General features: G+C 39.7%; 1 protein-coding gene across 2 annotated transcripts in view; it reads right to left on the bottom strand.

Annotated features, from left to right (window-relative positions):
* Positions 1 to 19237, bottom strand: part of STXBP5 (syntaxin binding protein 5) — a 424762-nt gene that overhangs the window by 43509 nt on the left and 362016 nt on the right. The window contains exons 19-21 of one of the 2 annotated variants that reach the window (XM_044291763.1): positions 14628 to 14693; positions 1454 to 1513; positions 1312 to 1359 (exon numbers count right to left, since the gene is read on the bottom strand). In XM_044291763.1, the coding sequence (XP_044147698.1) occupies positions 1312 to 1359; positions 1454 to 1513; positions 14628 to 14693 (174 nt within the window). The remainder of the gene's footprint in view (positions 1 to 1311; positions 1360 to 1453; positions 1514 to 14627; positions 14694 to 19237) is intronic. The other variant, XM_044291764.1, reaches the window with a different exon arrangement.

The following is a 19237-nucleotide window of genomic DNA, read 5'->3' as shown; positions in this document are numbered from 1 at the left end:
GCATTTTTATTGTTATATATTCTTCTTCCATATCTCCTAATTGTCCATTCTTGTTGTTTAAGGAGAATATGTCACCATGCAAAAAGACTCTGAGCTCAAGATACCTCAGGGCTGTTTTTCAAGGTGACAAGATTTCCTTTAAAGTAATCTTTAATGGGGTTGGAACTCCATATGCTCTGCATAACTGTAGAAGTGAAGTGCATTGATTTGTATAATTTATAATGACAAATTTAGAAAGTGTTTCCTACTTCCACTTACTTTTTCTCCTTCCTGCTCTGTTAGTATTTCCCCTCAACTCTCATCTCATTCAGGCCCTACAGCCTTTTCTTTCCAGTCCTCCTCTTTCCTTGGCTTGACATCACCAGTACACATTTTCCCTTCATAAGGCTATATTAAGCAACAAACATACCTTATTGTTTTTGTACCCATATTCATTGACTATAATGTGAATACCGGTACAGTAATACTGCAGGTAAATTGTACTTGAGTGTGTTTATCATTACAAGATCAAATAGTCGCAGACTTACCTATAACGAAACTATACCTAAATGCTTCCGCAGAGGTTTCAGCCGTTACTATGTCATATATTGTACTATTAATTAGTTGCTTATTGCTACAGCATGTTATAAAGACTTACAATGTCAAGTTTCTTTGACGGATATGTACTTTACCTTAGCATATAGGGGAAACTCTGGATGAGGAAATATCTGGACAATACTTAAAAATCATTAACCAGCTAATCATAGAGTCAAATTTTTAGAACAAATAATTGAACAGCCATATTAATGTTAGTTCAGGAACACACATTTTCTGTGCTATTACATACAGTATTTCCTGTACCCATGAATAAACTATAGGAGGAAGGAAACCCCCTGCTCTACGACACAAATAAAGCCAACACCCGAGCTACGTACTAAGCTCCAGTCACCTTATAGCTGGTTAGATAGCATGGTTCAGCAGACAAATACAACTAATCGTGTCATCATTTTTTATGATAAACTTTTCTACTATATGTCACTTTATGTGTATGTTGTTTGTCAGAGCAGGTTGTATTTGGTGAACCTTGCTATTTCCCAGACAACCCCAAATTCAATTAACCAGGAAAGTATTTACTCTGGAAAAATAAAATATTTTTCCCAAGATTTAATTTATTTTTTGTTAATTTTGTACCCAAACCCAGAAACAGAAGCAGCAAAGTGATTACATTGTGTACCAATCAAAGAGGAGATTGTTTTACCCTTGCCCTTGTGGTTAGTTGCTTATAGAGCAAGACACAACAACAGGATGACAGGAAAATTGTGTCTGTCCTACCTATATCAGTGGCTACCGCCCTGGAAATCTTTCTGCCCTTGCTCTTCACTGCAAATAACATGTCAATACAAGATGTCAGTGTCTAGTATCAGGACGGCTGAAACTGAATAAAGCTGAGGAATTATGAACAGAAATACTGTACCCTTTTCTATAAATAATTTCATTGCCTGTTCATCATCAGAAGATGTGGGAGAGCCACAACCTATACAAGTGAAGATAAAATTTAATGCACACATATAGCACAGAATCAAGCTAAACATACAATTGGCGCCATGGTGGTTATAGAAAAGCAAGGTTAGTAACTGCTGGTAATCAACACACTGAAGGCCTAATGTCAATTATATTTCTAAATGGCACACAGAATTAGAAAAAGCTTTGAGATTACAGTTAAGCAAGTTACACATGTATACACCCTTTGCCTCATGTAAAATAGATCAGCTATTCACACATTTTATAAAGCAAACAAACAAGCCGTTCCAAAAGGACTCCATAATGACACCTAGTTATAGAAGGTCACTAAAAGAATTTAACCATATTTTATGCTTTTTACTGAGAATGTAAGACAGGATTCTGCTACTAAGAAATCAACTAAACACATTATAGCAGCATTCCTTTATAATAAATATTAATATCAGCTAGTACATCGGTTTGTCAGATTCCCACATTATTTATGCAGACTTTTCAGTCCTGCATCGTCCAAATTTAAGAAAATCAAGATGAACAATTTCTCGTGTTCACACAAAATTTCCTGGAGACTAAGACTAATCTTTCCTAAATACATATACACATACACACACAGTGCCCTAAATTTTTTTTAAAAATGTACTCATGTTCTTTTCCACATTTTTTTCAATTTATGTGATAAACAAACACAAAGCAGCAAGTCTGTGTGAAGTGAAAAGAAAATTGTAAATGTTTTTCAAAATTCTTAAAAATTTTAATCGGAAAAGTGTGGTGTGCATTTGTATTTAGCCCCCTATACCCTTAGATAAAATCCAGTGTGACCAGTTGCCTTCAGAAGTCACCTAATTAGTAAATAGAGTTCACCTGAGTGTAATTTATTCTCAGTGTAACCACAGGCTGTTCTGGGAGGTTTAATAGTGAACATTAGTGATCAAACAGGATCAAGAAAACCAAGGAACACACCAGACAGGTCAGGAATAAAGTTGTGAAGAAGTGTTAAGCAGGGTCAGGTTTAAAAAAAAATAATATCCCAAGCTCTGAATATCTTATGGAGCACTGTTCAATCCATCATCAGAAAATGGAAGGAGTATGGAACAACTGCAAACTTACCAAGACATGGCGTACACCTAAACTGACAGCTCAGGCAAGGAGAGAACCAAGTAAAGAAGCTGCCAAAAGGCCAATGGTCACTCTGGAGGAGTGTAAAGATCCACAGCACAACTATTAGGTGGGGGAATCTGTCCACAGGACAACTATTAATTGTATACTCTACAAGTCTGTCCTTTATGGACGAATGGCATGAAGAAAGCCATTTCTGAAAGCAAGTCATAAAAAGCCAAAAACCATGTAGGGGACACAAACATGTGGGAGAAGGTGCTCTGGTCTTATGACACCAAGGTTAAACTTTTTGGTCTAAATGTAAAACACTGTGTTACGGACAGGGTGGATAAAAAAAATCAATGATTTAAAAAATTAAATAAAAATAATAGGATTTTTTTTATTTCAATCGGATTTTTTTTTATATAAAATGCTTTTTGAGGAAAATATATTACCATTCAAAAGGTTATTCCATCATGAAATAAAGATTCGTTTTTTTAATTATGTAGAAAAGGCTGTACGTGCACTTCCATATTGTTGAATGGATTAGGCAGTGGCTGAGGGACATACAGAGGGTTGTAGTCAATGGAGTATATTCAGACCATGGACTTGTTACCAGTGGGGTACCTCAGGGATCTGTTCTGGGACCCATATTGTTTAATATCTTTATCAGCGAAATTGCAGAAGGCCTCGATGGTAAGGTGTGTCTTTTTGCTGATGACACAAAGATTTGTAACAGAGTTGATGTTCCTGGAGGGATAGATCAAATGGAAAAGGATTTAGGGAAACTAGAGGAATGGTCAAAAATCTGGCAACTAAAATTTTATGTTGATAAGTGCAAGATAATGCACCTGGAGCGTAAAAACCCAAGAACAGAATATAAAATCAGGGATACAGTCCTAACCTCAGTATCTGAGGAAAGGGATTTAGGGGTCATTATTTCAGAAGACTTAAAAGTAGGCAGACAATGTCACAGAGCAGCAGGAAATGCTATCAGAATGCTTGGGTGTATAGGGAGAGGCATTACCAGTAGAAAGAGGGAGATGCTCATGCCACTCTACAGAGCACTAGTGAGACCTCATTTGGAGTATTGTGCTCAGTACTGGAGACCATATCTCCAAAAGGATATTGATACTTTGGAGAGAGTTCAGAGAAGAGCTACTAAACTGGTACATGGATTGCAGGATAAAACTTACCAGGAAAGATTAAAGGACCTTAACATGTATAGCTTGGAAGAAAGACGAGACAGAGGGGATATGATAAAAACTTTGAAATACATAAAGGGAATCAACAAGGTAAAAGAGGAGAGAATATTTTAAAGAAGAAAAACTGCTACAAGAGGACATAGTTTTAAATTAGAGGGGCAAAGGTTTAAAAGTATTATCAGGAAGTATTACTTTACTGAGAGAGTAGTGGATGCATGGAATAGCCTTCCTTGCAGAAGTGGTAGCTGCAAATACAGTGAAGGAGTTTAAGCATGCATGGAATAGGCATAAGGCCATCCTTCATATAAGATAGGGCCATGGGCTATTCATAGTATAGGTTCTTATCTGCCGACACATTCTATGTTTCTATATGTGTAATTTTTTTGGTAAATAAATTCCATTAATCCATTCACAATGTCATGCTCTTCCAGAGGTTTTTGTAAGATTATTGGGCAGTTTCTCTGCCTACAATATATTATCACAGATGCTTGGTTTACTTTTGCAGTTCTCAAAACTGAATTTGACTCAGCAGAGATCACATGCCTCTTCTTCACAGCAAAAATATTATAACATGAACAGAGTTGAGAAAAATATCTTAATCCTAACTTCTACATACCTATGAATGCAGAATCGACCTAATCAAACTAATATGAAAAGTTGTTATTCTAAAAATCTTCATCTACTTGCATATTATAAGTTATACAAGCAAGAATTAGTCTTTATGTAGAAAACTATGATTTAAAACGAGCCTTACTGACTAGTGATTTAAATCATTTTGATTTAAAGAAGACCTTTCACTACAATAAAAAAATCTCTCAGGCTATGAGCTGAGCGCTGCTATTGGCCAGCGCTACTGCCTGGGAGAAGGAGACGCCGGCAGGCTCCACCCAGTTGAGCCGAACATATGAAGATACCGAAGCCTATGCCGGGAGAACGGAGCGGCGCCCAGGGATAATAGTAAGTGCAGGGAGATCCCTGGGCGCCGCTCTCCATGTCTGTAGGCTTAGTTTAGATTTTTTATTGTAGTGAAAGGTCCTCTTTATATAAAATCCACCCTGGTTACGGACAACAAACACTGTACATCACCCAAAACATACCATCTCCACCGTGAAACATGGTGGTGGCAGCATCATGCTGTGGGGACTGTTTTCTTTAGGAGCGACAGGGAAGCTTGTCAGAGTTGATGGGTAAACAGATGGAGCTAAATGCAGGGCAATCCTGAAAGAAAACCTGGTAGAGGCTGCAAAAGACTTGAGACTGGGACTGAGGTTCACCTTCCAGCAGGACAAGGATCGTAAACATACAGTTAGAGCTACAATGGAATGGTTTGGATCAAAGGATGTTCATGTGTTAGAATAACCCAAAGTCTAGACCTGAAACCCATTAAGAATCTGTGGCAAGACTTTCTGTTTACAGACGCTTTCCATCCAATTTGACAGAGTTTGAGCTTTGATTTATTAAAACATTTGTAAACCATGTCTTTTTACTTTAAACATACTTGCTACTTTGTGTTGGTCTATCACATAAAATCCCAATAAAATACATTTAAGCGTGTGGGTGTAATGTAAAAAAAATTTGGAAAAATACTTTTTCAAGGCACTGTGCGTGTGTGTGTGTATATATATATATATATATATATATATATATATATAGTGTGTATATATCTAATATATAAAGCTGAGTGTATGTATGCATGTCCGCTAAAGGAATCCGTACCGTCTCATTTACAATCACAAAATTTGGCATCACAGGTACATCAGGTGTCCGGGAAGGTTTTAGACCAGGTTTAGACCAGGTCTCAGCTCTCTAAGAGCCTGAGATATTCCCAATAAAGCATTAGCCAATAGAAGCTTGGTAACATTACCCTTATCAGCCAATAGAAGCTTGCAGGTCCTCCAGCCTCCACATACACAGTTTTACTCCAGGTTTCCCTAACCCAGCCATTTTTCTTCACTGCTGTAGGAGAGCTTTAAATAAATCTGTCACAAGGATAATTGTTATTGAAGTAAAGCCATGGCCTAATAGCACTTCGTTCCTTATTTCAAGATGTGCCTTTGTTCCAGCAATAGATGCTTTTATCCTCTGAAAATCCAGTTAATTTGGTATGCAAATGAGCCAGTAAGGTGCCCAGAGGGGCGTCACTCTTGCAGGAAGGAGCCCAGGAACGCCCTCTGCCACAATGTGTCCATCCTCAAAAGACTTAAAACACCGCCCCCACATCCCACTAAGTCACGCCCCTGTCTGGTTAGGCCATGCCCCCTCTCACTCCTGAGCCGACGGGGATGTAAAAAATAAAGGTAAAAATTAACTTCTGTCAGCTTCAGGGGTGGGAGGGAGGGTGACTTTCTCCCTGCTGCTGTCTTACAGTGAGCTGTTCAAAAGGAAATGCCCCCACTCCTCAGCCAACGGAGATAGAAAGAATGAATTTAAAAATCTACTTCTAGATCCCGCTAAGCCCGAGCCGATGAGGATTGAAAAAAAATGAAGGAAAAAATCTCTTCTGTCAGCTGCAGGGGTGGGTGGAGGGTGACTTTCTCCCTGCAGCTCACACTCAGACAGCACAGTGCTGCTGTGTTAGAGTGAGCTGTTCAAAAGGACACGTCCCCGATCCAGAAAATGCCACTGTTAAGGTAGCGGGCCTCTGTAAAGGTCAAAGTTAAGGGGGTGGGCTGCTGTGAAGGTCCAATATTAAGGGATGGGGCACTGTGCTAAGGGGTGGGGGGCTGTGGAGGTCACTGTTTTGGGGGCGAGGTGCTGTAGATGTCACTGTTATAGTGGATAGTGTTGATATCTTTCAACGACACAAACATTAAATTAAATAGATTAAATATACCCGAGCGAAGCCAGGTCCTCCAGCTAGTATGTCTCTGCACTAACATGTCACTGCTAGTACAGTACAGACCAAAAGTTTGGACACACCTTCTCATTCAAAGAGTTTTCTTTATTTTCATGACTATGAAAATTATAGATTCACACTGAAGGCATCAAAACTATGAATTAACACATGTGGAATTATATACATAACAAAAAAGTGTGAAACAACTGAAAATATGTCATATTCTAGGTTCTTCAAAGTAGCCACCATTTGCTTTGATTACTGCTTTGCACACTCTTGGCATTCTCTTGATGAGCTTCAAGAGGTAGTCACCTGAAATGGTCTTCCAACAGTCTTGAAGGAGTTCCCAGAGATGCTTAGCACTTGTTGGCCCTTTTGCCTTCACTCTGCGGTCCAGCTCACCCCAAACCATCTCGATTAGGTTCAGGTCAGGTGACTGTGGAGGCCAGGTCATCTGGCGCAGCACCCCATCACTCTCCTTCATGGTCAAATAGCCATTACACAGCCTGGAGGTGTGTTTGGGGTCATTGTCCTGTTGAAAAATAAATGATGGTCCAACTAAACGCAAACCGGATAGAATAGCATGCCGCTGCAAGATGCTCTGGTAGCCATGCTGGTTCAGTATGCCTTCAATTTTGAATAAATCCCCAACAGTGTCACCAGCAAAGCACCACCACACCATCACACCTCCTCCTCCATGCTTCACGGTGGGAACCAGGCATGTAGAGTCCATCCGTTCACCTTTTCTGCATCGCACAGACACGGTGGTTGGAACCAAAGATCTCAAATTTGGACTCATCAGACCAAAGCACAGATTTCCACTGGCCTAATGTCCATTCCTTGTGTTCTTTAGCCCAAACAAGTCTCTTCTGCTTGTTGCCTGTCCTTAGCAGTGGTTTCCTAGCAGGTATTCTATCATGAAGGCCTGATTCACACAGTCTCCTCTTAACAGTTGTTCTAGAGATGTGTCTGCTGCTAGAACTCTGTGTGGCATTGACCTGGTCTCTAATCTGAGCTGCTGTTAACCTGCGATTTATGAGGCTGGTGACTCGGATGAACTTATCCTCCGCAGCAGAGGTGACTCTTGGTCTTCCTTTCCTGGGGCGGTCCGCATGTGATCCAGTTTCTTTGTAGCGCTTGATGGTTTTTGTGGCTGTATCCACCTGACTTCTCCACAACACAACTGATGGTCCCAACCCCATTTATAAGGCAAGAACTCCCACTTATTAAACCTGACAGGGCACACCTGTGAAGTGAAAACAATTTCAGGTGACTACCTCTTGAAGCTCATCAAGGGAATGCCAAGAGTGTGCAAAGCAGTAATCCAAGCAAAAGGTGGCTACTTTGAAGAACCTAGAATATGACATATTTTCAGTTGTTTCACACTTTTTTGTTATGTATATAATTCCACATGTGTTAATTCATAGTTTTGATGCCTTCAGTGTGAATCTACCATTTTCATAGTCATGAAAATAAAGAAAACTCTTTGAATGAGAAGGTGTGTCCAAACTTTTGGTCTGTACTGTATGTCTCTGCACTAACATGTCACAATAAAGACTATTGCTGCTGATTGTCATGGAGTGTCATGGAGTCTATTTCTACTTTTTGGATGGCACATGTAAACTACATTGCCTTGATTGCACCACCACTGAAGTGATAAGCAGCACAGACAGACCTGCATGTCCTGAGGTGTCTTCAGAGTGAGTACTTGCTGTTTTCAATTGTATCTGGAGCATTCTCTATCTCGGCCATCTTTATGTTGATTCCCACCCTCATTATGACTTCAGTGGGTAAAAAGCATATAAAACTGTGGACAGCATTAACTAAGCAATGGACATATGTGCCTTCCATTGCTGGGGTCCGGGGTTGAATCTGACCAAAGACTGGAGTTTGTATGTTCCTCCCATGTTTGTGTGGGTTTCCTACCACACTGAAAAAACATACAGATGGGTTACTTGGTATTCTACAAAATTGGCAGTAGTGTTTGTAAAATAAGATTGAGAGTCCACTATGGGACTCATGTGAATGGTGACATTTTGTTTACAGTGCTACATAATATGGTTGTGCCATATAAAAAAGGGTAATAAACTATGGGAGACATTAATCATGCTATTTATGCCACTATTGTGGTGTTTAAAAAGTTACAATATATGTAGCACGCCATTTTTGCAGCATAACTTGTGACTTTTCCTCCTTCTCAACACTTTTCTAAATTGGTGAGAAAAGGGAGCATAGTGAGGGCAGGAGGTGGCGTGGCCAGCAGGGCTGGTATGTTTATCTCCATTAATGTAATTTTCTGGTGCGAATGAAGACAGAAAGCTAGGACAGGATGCAGCAAATATCTGCCGAGGCCTGTGCCACAGCATCCTCCAGCTGTTCAGGGGGAAATCAAAACTGGAGATGAAGATGCTGGTCTTTATAAATGTCCCCCTATATATGTAAACACTGAGTGGGACATGCCGGTCTTAGCGCCAAAGTTATATAGAGACACAGGCCTCTACATGAGTTTGGCGCTTCCTCCGGCAGGGCGTGTGACAAACTTAAATCTACACCAGCTCCCTTGTTGGTGTAGATTTAAGCCATTTTTCACACAAAAAACTGGTGTACAAAATGATAAACGAACCAGGCCCACCTGATCCCCACCCACATCACGCCCCCCTATCCTCACCATTTCAGAAAAGTGGCGTGAGTGAGGGAAAAAGTCACATATTTTGCTGCAAAATGGCGTGCCACAATATGCAACTTTATTACACCACTATTGGTGTACATCTGTTAAAAGATGTCCCCGGACAGTTTTTTTTAACATGAGGATCTGCACCAATGGTTCAGAAACAGAAAACCGTTCTACAAACATTTACAGTAAAGTTTCTTTAGAAAAATCCCACACGCTAATGTTTTGAAAGAATCTAGTGACACAGAAGAGCATGTCTTTCTCAGTAGCATTTCCCCTCTCAAACATTCTGACAAGGCGTTATGTAGCACTGCTTCTGTGCAATTCTCTGCCCTCTGTCTCGTTTTGCCCATGTGAAGTAGGTCATAGTGGCCACCACTGATACCACGACATGGCCATGTGATATAATGTCACACAATCATTTGGGTCCCAATACTAAACACAATGGTTGCTTTCGGTCATGTATTTAGCATACTTAGTCACAGGAAGCTGATTATTTCAGCTCCTGATCACCTAAAAAGCACTGGGATGAGTTTCCATTAGAGTAAAGGGGGCAAAACAGTAAATTGGCCGAACTGTGGCTCCTCCATTCTATGGAATAAACCACTTTAGCGATATGCCATTACTTCATAAGATAAGAACACCCCTTCAACCACTTTATATTTCAGTATACAAAGTATTGTTAAGCCTCATCCCTTTTGAAACAAACTGGTTTTGTTAAAAAAATGTTTTCATACTTGTAACTCCTAATGTGGTTTTATGAATGGGCTGGCCATTTTTATCAGTAGTGAAAATAATGGTTTAGCAGAAAAAAAATATATGCCAGCTTTACTGTACCGGATAAACATTCAACTTTCTCTGTAGCGGTTATAGTGTACTATTAGGGTACTTTTACATTAGTGGCAGCCTTCTCCGGCAGGCTGTTCCGGCGGTTTTATTTATTAGCTGATGGGAAGACTCTTGCAGTAAGGCCTCATGCATACGGCCCGCATCCGAGCCGTCGTTTTAAAGGCTCGGATGTGGACCTATGTCCGCATCCGTTGCTCCATTTCGTGGCCCCACAAAAAAAAATTAACATGTCCTATTCTTGTCCGTGCTTTGCGGACAAGAATAGGCAGTTATATGTAAAGGCTGCCCGTGCCGTTCTGCAAAGTGCGGAATGCGCACGGACGCCATCCGTGTTTTGCGGATCCGCGATTTGCGGACCACAAAACACACCACACCAAGCTACTATTGGAATAGTAATTGGTGAGTGCAGCTTTTCTTCTACTGTCTTGTTTGTAGTAACTGTGTGGAGTGTCTGGAGTGAGTAAAGATAGTAAACATTACACTAACCAATTGATTGATCAAATTTAAAAAGTGCACATGGCAAGCTTGATAGAGTGAGAAATGCATTTATACCTTTATTTATATAGCACATTTAATTGCAATGTTGTTGCCCAAAGTGCTTCACAGTTACATTAAAACATACATTTATAAAAACATTAGCAGCTGATTTGTGTAGGTGGGCTTGAAAATGAGGGAGTGGTGGCAGTTTAGAAATCATGTCCTGATTTTTCAGCTCACACTCTAGCATTTGTCACTCTGCTGGCTGCTCACACACCTGGGTTCCTATGGCAACTCACTCTACAGCAAGGGCAGAGAAGAGCGGTTAAAAGGAACCTGTCACCTGGATTTTGGGTATAGAGCTAAGGACATGGGTTGCTAGATGGCCGCTAACACATCCGCAATACCCAGTCCCTATAGCTCCTGTCCCTGACTCCTCAGGTTAATTTGCATATGTTTCAAATCGTTTTTTTTACACAATAAAAGCACACATAGCTATGGGGACTGGGTATTGCGGATGTGCTAGCAGTCATCTACCAACCCATGTCCTCAGCTCTATACCCAAAATCCCGGTGACAGGTTCCTTTTAAAAACAAACTGCTCCAACTTGCTCACTTGCGGTTGTAGTTTAAAAATTATAAATCCTACAGCGAAGAGCTTTATATTGTGAGAATCATAAGAACCAGACCCACATTTTGATGCATAGTCTCTAAAATATTAAAAATGTAGGCACAGTCGCAGTTTAGAAATTGCCCTATAAATTTGAGTGGAGTTTCAATGAATGTCAATGGGAGGTGTGAGATGCAAACAAATGGTCATATTATGAAAACTATCACAAAATTTTTAGTGGCAGCAGGGATAGCTGAACGTTTTGATATAAGATTTGTGTAGGTGGGCTTGAAAATGAGGGCGGGGTGGCAGTTTAGAAATAATGTCCTGATTTTTCAGCTCACACTCTAGCTTTTATCAGCTCCCACTCTAGTTTTGAACATTCCGCTATTTATTCCCATGGGACCAATTTCGGCCAAAAACGCTGATATTTCGTGAACCATTCGGCAAAACGTTCCACAAAGTAATAGCACACCAATCAGGAACAATCCGCACGTTTTGGTATATTACTGTCTACGTAGTGTAAAAACTGTGGGAGGAGTAAGGGTGGTAAATTTGGCTATAATAATAAGAATACATATGTGAGATAACAGTAAGTGGTCTTGCCATGCAACAACACTTAATTACCTCACTGCTGTCGCCAATCAGCGCCTCCGTTTACAAATTGTATTATTCAACAACCTGCAGACTTTTTCACAAATATCTGGCTGGTCAGGTAAAGCAAAAGTCACAGTTCTAGACTCTAAGGAGCGAAAAAGGATTTCCCCTTTAAGTATTAAAATACTGCCATTCCCTTTATGTAACACCTTATAAAACAGACTTAAGATGTAGGATCTTTATGAACATACAGAAATACAATAGCATTAAGTTTCTACATAACAGTATATAGGCTTCCTAAAAGTCGTCTTCATAATATGCAGTTAAAGGGGATGTCTGAGATAATTAAAAATTACTGGCTGCAGTCATCACCTGTCATGTACATGAATGTTTGTAGACATAGAATAAACAGGTGGCACTCATCACTGAAATCATCAATCTTCTTTATTCATCAATATAGATTGAGATAAAAACAGGGCTGGGGCGGACTCGCTTCTCCCAGAGCTCTAAGTAGCGACGGCCGCCTCAGCCCTGCGCAACTGCGCTTCTTCCGGCTACTGGCAGTGGTGCCTGTTTATTCTATGTCTACAATCAATTGCTGAAGTTGTACCTTTTTTAGGGCAGTGCACCACATACACTTTGTTATATAAGGTATCAGAAGACACAGTCTTAGTGGAGAAAGTACCGAGCAGTGCCGCCTGCGGCTTTCCTGTTTCTACGTGTATGATGTACATGAATGTTGTCGCTGCAAGGACTTGACTGGCAGCACAGAGAACGGTCCTGTCCAAGAGTTTTAATTATCTCAGCCAAACCATTTAAGAAGTACAGAGCTACAGGGACTGTCCTGTGACATATACAGTATGTTTAAGGCTAGATTCACACGATAGTATGTGTTTTGCTGTCCGTCTGTATGGCACCCGTTTTTTGTGTGGATCCATTGCAACAATGCCTATCCTTGTCTGCAGAACTGACATGAATAGGACAGGTTCTATGTTTTTTTGCGGGGCAACGGAACAGACATACGGATGTGGATAGCACATGGTAGACGGTGTGCTGTCCTCATTGTTTGCGGACCCATTGAAATGAATGGGCCTGCATCCTATCCACAAAAAAAATGGAACGGACATGGAAACAAAATATGTTCATGTAAATATAGCCTAAATTTGTACACAATCCAAACGCACATTCAATCTGCATATTTATGAAGGTAGGAAATACTAAAAGTAAAAAATTTTTTTTTTTTTAAAGTTTTTTAATTGGTAAATAATTTTTTTGCTATGGTCAAAATTATGCCATATTATCATACAGTGAAAGTTACTTATTTTCATACCGCTTAATCGTGTTCAGAATATTTCTCAGATTTCATTCCAGTGCCTAAAGCAAAATTTATTTGCACTGCATATGATCTTCAATGCAACTGCCCAGTTGTGAAATAATATTCTTTTTAAGAAAGCAAATGGCCAAAACATAACTGTTATGAGAACCCTTTATAGTACATTTGCAAGAATGGACTGATCCTCACTCTCAGATTTTTCAGCGAATCCATGGCAAAATCCATTTGTTTTACACTGTAGATTTTGCTGCCGATGTTCTTGTGGATTTTCTGCAGATATCACTTTATGCATTGTGAAATTGACATTCTGCAGATTTAAAATCCGAAACACATGTAGGGTCCTGAACAGGGGTTTTCCCTATTTTAACTCAGAACTTGCTATTAGAATACATGAAAATGGCATTTCTAAACTCGACAACCCCTTTAAACTTGAAGCAGACTTTTACATACAGATTAACTTGACTGTAATCAGCACTATAATCAACTTCCTAACAGACTGTAAGAAGAGCATCTGCGTTGCTGTCCCCTTCTGTACAGCGCCAGACCGTGTGTAATGATCATCCCTGTAACATCACCACAGATGAAAGGATACGTGACTAGACCCGTGTAATTAGTGGCCTCCATTGAGTAACACTGCATGGCACTGAATATTCGGTAAAGGGAACCTATTACCTGAAAATGTGTAATAATCAGCAGCATGTTATAGAGCAGGAGGAGCGGAGCAGATCGATATACAGTTTTAAGGGAAACAATTCAGGAAAAATATTTTTCATTTAAATCTCTGCTCTTTCTGGGCTTTGAACTCCAGGAGGCGGTCCTATCAGTGATTGACAGCTATCTCTGTATGCACAGTCATAGAGGGCAGGTTTATCAATCCTGGACTTCAAATTACAGAATAAGTACAGATATAAATTAATAAATTATAAGTTATACTCAACATTTTTCCATAAAACTACATATTAATCTGCTCAGCTCCTTCTTCTCTATAACAAGCTGCCTTCAGCGTAGATACCATGTTCAACGTTACAGGTTCCCTTTAGGTACCCATGCTGTGCACAGTGCTACTAAATGGAGACTGCTATTGAAGACCGATAGGTTGTAATGATGATTTTATAGTACCACCCAAAGAAAATAATTATCAACTCAATGTAGTCAAGACCTCCACGTTTTCTTGTGGCAGAGCAGTCAAGACATAGGTATGTTTGCAGGCCAGGATAAATTAATGTGTTAATCCACCAGCGTTCGATCTACAAAACATATAGCTAATGAAGGCGTATTCTGCTTTGTGTCATAGTTTCTACTTTTCCCACTGAGACATAACGAAACATTTAGATTGTTAAACAAAGCAAATTATAGTATTATATAACTATTATAATGTACAGTCATAACAACAAGTACTGTTACACTAGAAATGAGAAAGATATGCAGATTAGTTCAAGCTCACAAGGCCATTTTTACCTGAGGTGGGGGATTTGCAACGATCTTCTGAGGCTGTGGTACTCTCGTTAATGTCACAAAGACCAGCTGAAACATAAAACATCAAAGGAGGGTTACTTGAGTGTCCCAAAGCATCATCGAAATGATCTACAATCAATATGGAAGTGATATTGAGATACTTCAAATTTGCTTATATTTATTAAAAGCAAGCATACTGCAGTTCCATTTAAATCTATAGGACTGCCAGAGATAGCTGAGAACATCTACCCCTTTTAGTAACATTTATCACAATTTTGATTAACACCATCACCTTTATAGAGACCTTACAAGGGGAGATTTCTATAGTAAAACAGAATTTAGCCACTAAAAAAATCAAGGTTCACATTGTGGAACCGTACAGGGTACTACCAAGTACAAAAGTAATCTACAGTACCTTCCTAACCTTTCCACTGGGTATGACATATTAGTGTTGTGAGATGATCGGAATTTCAAAACAATATGATTTTACGATATTCTGTCATAAGATGTCTACTCTGTATCCATCTATGTGATGCCACCAGTGGTTGTGGTGTGAACCGCAGTCTGTCAAGGGTTTTAGTAGGATACCACAATATTGAAGTGCTTTCATGAGAAATTGAAGCCCTTAAACAAATGCAATCTAAGGTAAGGTGGGACAAATCTGTACAGCACCACAATCAAAACCATGCTGGGTCTAGACTGAATTAAAGGGTTGTCCAGTTTTCTGATACTGATGACCTATCGTAAGAACAGGTCATCAATTACAGAACAGCAGGGGTTCGACTCCTGGCAGTGCAGCCAATGAGATGTTTGAAGGGGCTGGAGCCCTGCGTTCTCTTCAATGTTTACCTGTATACCCTCGACATTCTAGCGGTGGTACAGGGTCATTACAACTTCCTTATGCCATTCAAGTGACTCAGAGATCGTGAAAGCAGAACAGGTAAAGTACAGTTCCTGCCTTAAGTAAGAGAAGGGTATGTATATCCATTCTGGCAGGGTGTTTCTGTCGCAATGTCACAATTTCTATCTGTGTAGCATATGCACAGTGATGCAAGGGCTTTTGGAGGATGACCTGGTGTCAGGTAAAGGGCAGCAAAGAAGCCACTTATCTCCAGAAAAGAAAAAAAGAAAAAAGAAAAAAAAAAATCAAGGACAGACTGATCTTTTGCAGGAAGCACAGGGATTGAACTGCAGAGGAATGGGGTAAAGCTATTTTCTTTGATGAAGCCCCCTTCAGACTGTTTGGGATATCTTTAAAAATAATTGTCCAGAGAAGAAAAGGTAAGCGCTACAATAAGTCCTGTGTCCTGCCAACAGTACAGAATCTTGAGCCCATTCATATGTGAAGTTGCTTCTCCATCAAGGGAGTGGTCTAACTCACAATTTTGCCTAGGAACACTACAATGTCATTTGGTGATGAACAATGCTTTTTCCAGCATGATGGAGAACCATGTCACGAGGCAAAAGTGATAACTAAGTGGCCGGCGAACAAAATTTTGACATTTTGAGTCCATGGCCTGGAAACTCCCCAGATCACAATCCCATTGATATACTGAGGTCAGTACTCAAAAAGCAGAGGGACAAACAAAAATAAAAAAATAATGAAAAATGCCAAGCACTGATTAGGCAAGAATGAGATGCCATCAGACAGGATCTGGAACAGAAGCTGATATCCAGCCTGCTAGGGCGAATTGCAGAAGTCTAGAAAAAGAAGGGTCAGAACTTGGAATTATTGATTCTTTGCATAAACCTGATGGATTTGACAATAAAGGTAAAAACAAGGTATGCTTATAAAATTGTACTTCAGTATACCATAAAACATCTGACAACAAGATCTAAAAACACTAAAGCAGCAAAATTTGTGAAAACCCAAATTTGTGTCAGTCTCAAAACTTTTGGCTACGGCTGTATGTGATGAGTAGAGAGTTATGTGCATTCCACATGTTGCAGAACGGAACAGCCGGACCCAGATAGAACAGTCCTATAGGGGAATGACCATGCAGACACAGAATGCACACAGAGTCATTTCCGTTTTTTTGCGGCTCTACTGAAGTGAATGGTTCTGCATACGGGCTTAAAAAAATGGAACAGACACGGAAAAAAATGTGTTAGTGTGCATGAGCCCTAAGACTTACACAGCTCCCCTAACTTTTGAGGGTAAAAGATCCTCTAAGTATACTATAAGTATGCAACAAAAAAAAAGTAAAAACACTGGTACTGATTTATACAAACATTCACACATTATGTGCTGCTATTTGGCATGTATTAGGTCACAAACTTCAAATACGTTCCTCAAACAGTGAATTGAGAGCCACATGGTTGTTGGCAGCTGAAGCAGCAATGACAAGCAGTGGCTATTATGCCTCATACATGTGCAGACCTTTATAAACCGCATGTGAGAGGGGGACAGATGTATCCCAGTTAAATTGCATGTTATAAATTAATACTGCTATCAAGAGAAAACAGATGGACCTCTGTACTATACAATTCATACAACATAATGGCCAGTTAACAAATACACAAGTGCAACTGACATACCATGAACAATTCCCACTCTGTGGGAGAAAATGGGACATTTCAGACTGTTGAAAGACAAAGTATTGACAATATAAATTGGAGATCACAGGATCTACAAGATGAACAGAAAGGGTTAATCCAACGGATCGTATGAGTCAGAATGGATAGCTTGGCAAAGCCACCGCCAAAAATGTCAAGGGCTTTCCCCATAATAAACACTTTTTCCCAATCCACAAAATGGGTGCTGGACCACTGGGACCCCTAGCATTCACGAGAATGGTTGTCCCCTGTTTGAAATGTGGTCACGCATAGACACCATCACTCGGAAGTCTATGGGATTGACAGAAATGACCAAGTACAAAGCTCAGCTACTTCCATCAGTTCCATAAACTATAAAAGCAGTGCCCATATGTAACCACCACTCCATTCAAAGTTTATGGGACTGACGGAGGTAGCCAAGTATTGTACTAAGCTATATCTGTCAATCAAATAAACTTGGGGGGTACTATTTCTCCTTGGGGAGAGAGAGCCATAATCGGGGTGAGGAGACTTATACTCCTTATGCTCCTCTGGAATTCTGGGAAGAAAGGGATGCAAATGAGCTGTTAAAAAGCTCTGCCTTTTAATGCCACCAGATGTAAGTCAATGTTCAGTTGTTTAAATAAGCCTTGCGACAACTCAGATATTAAATAAGTCAGCATCTCATCTGCAGACAGCAGTTTTGGGGTGATTGCCCCTCATCAGTGCAGAGCAGAGAGTACTGGCATATTTAAGAGCTTATTTGCATCCCTTTCTTCCTCAAATAAACTATAAAATAGTATGGTACTGTACATATTTGCCCACCTCTCCATTCAAATGGGAGACAAGGGATTGGACCCCTATCAATAAGACACTTATCACCTATACTTCGCAAAAAACTCCTTTAAATGTGGCCTCATTGAAAGTGCACTTCTATTATGATACATGCATTGAAACACACAGTTTAATGGAAAGGCTGGGGCTCAGTTTTAACGGTTTAAAATGTCCTGGATATTAATTAAGCTGCACTGTGATTGGCTGCTATGAGCAACAAAGCTAGTTTTTTGTTAGACAGTTTTGATAGAAAAGGCCCAATATCGTTTATGAGATGATTTTGTATTACAAAGAATGGTTTTCTTTTTCCATGTCCCTCCAGCAACATGATAGCAAACCAGTACTTTCCATAATCAAACTTCTTTATTTTTGGGGTTAAACAAATTAACACATTGTCATTACATGTAATCTTTTAGATAAAAAAATTAAATAAAAATAAGTAAAAGTGATTACCATACGCACCTATATAAGTTACATAACAAAGGTGTCGTCCGGGTTATATAAAAACCCGGACAACCCCTGTAAATGGCCTAAAATAAAATAAAAATGAATGAATAGTGACTGTTTTCTCTGCTGTTTCTTCATGCTCTGTTCTCTGGTCCTCCCCCTGCTGACGTCATCTTCTTGGCTGCAGAAGTGACAGTTTGTGCACAAGTCAACACTGAAGCCAATCGCTGGCCTCAGCTGTGAATAGGAAATTTCTTTTGATGCCAGTGATTTGCTCTATGCACAGAATGGAGCCCGAAAAAGAAAGAGCACGGTGAGGACTGAAGCTCAGTGCAGGGAGGACCAGAGAAGAAAACGGGAGGGTATACATTTATTTGTTATTTAAGGCATTTTACAGGGGTTGCCTGACTTTTTATATAAGCAAAAAAAAACAAAACATTAAACTAAGCAAATTACACAGATTATTGCCAAAAATGCTCTAATTGTCTGTGGATCAACTTTGTGTTCCTTCACATCAGTATGATCGAGACACTAAGTGAACACTATTATACACTATTAAACAAGGATCATGTATCATACTTTATTGTCAAGCATTGACTTACTTATGTTAGAGGAGCGCAGTTTTTTCACAGACTCAGAATATAAGCTAGAAAGGCCGCACATGCAAGAAGCCACAGTCAGCATACCTTAGTGAAGCGATGAAAAAAGGAAAAGACAGACACCAGAAAAGTACAGGGAACATGAAAAATAAACTTGAAGAGATAAATGTTATCTTCATACAAATACAACGTTAGAAC

This window comes from Bufo gargarizans, chromosome 4 (genome assembly GCF_014858855.1).
Source record: "Bufo gargarizans isolate SCDJY-AF-19 chromosome 4, ASM1485885v1, whole genome shotgun sequence".
NCBI classification, from domain to species: domain Eukaryota; kingdom Metazoa; phylum Chordata; class Amphibia; order Anura; family Bufonidae; genus Bufo; species Bufo gargarizans.
Note: the sequence above shows the minus strand (reverse complement) of the source record. Positions and strands in the feature narration are given on the sequence as shown.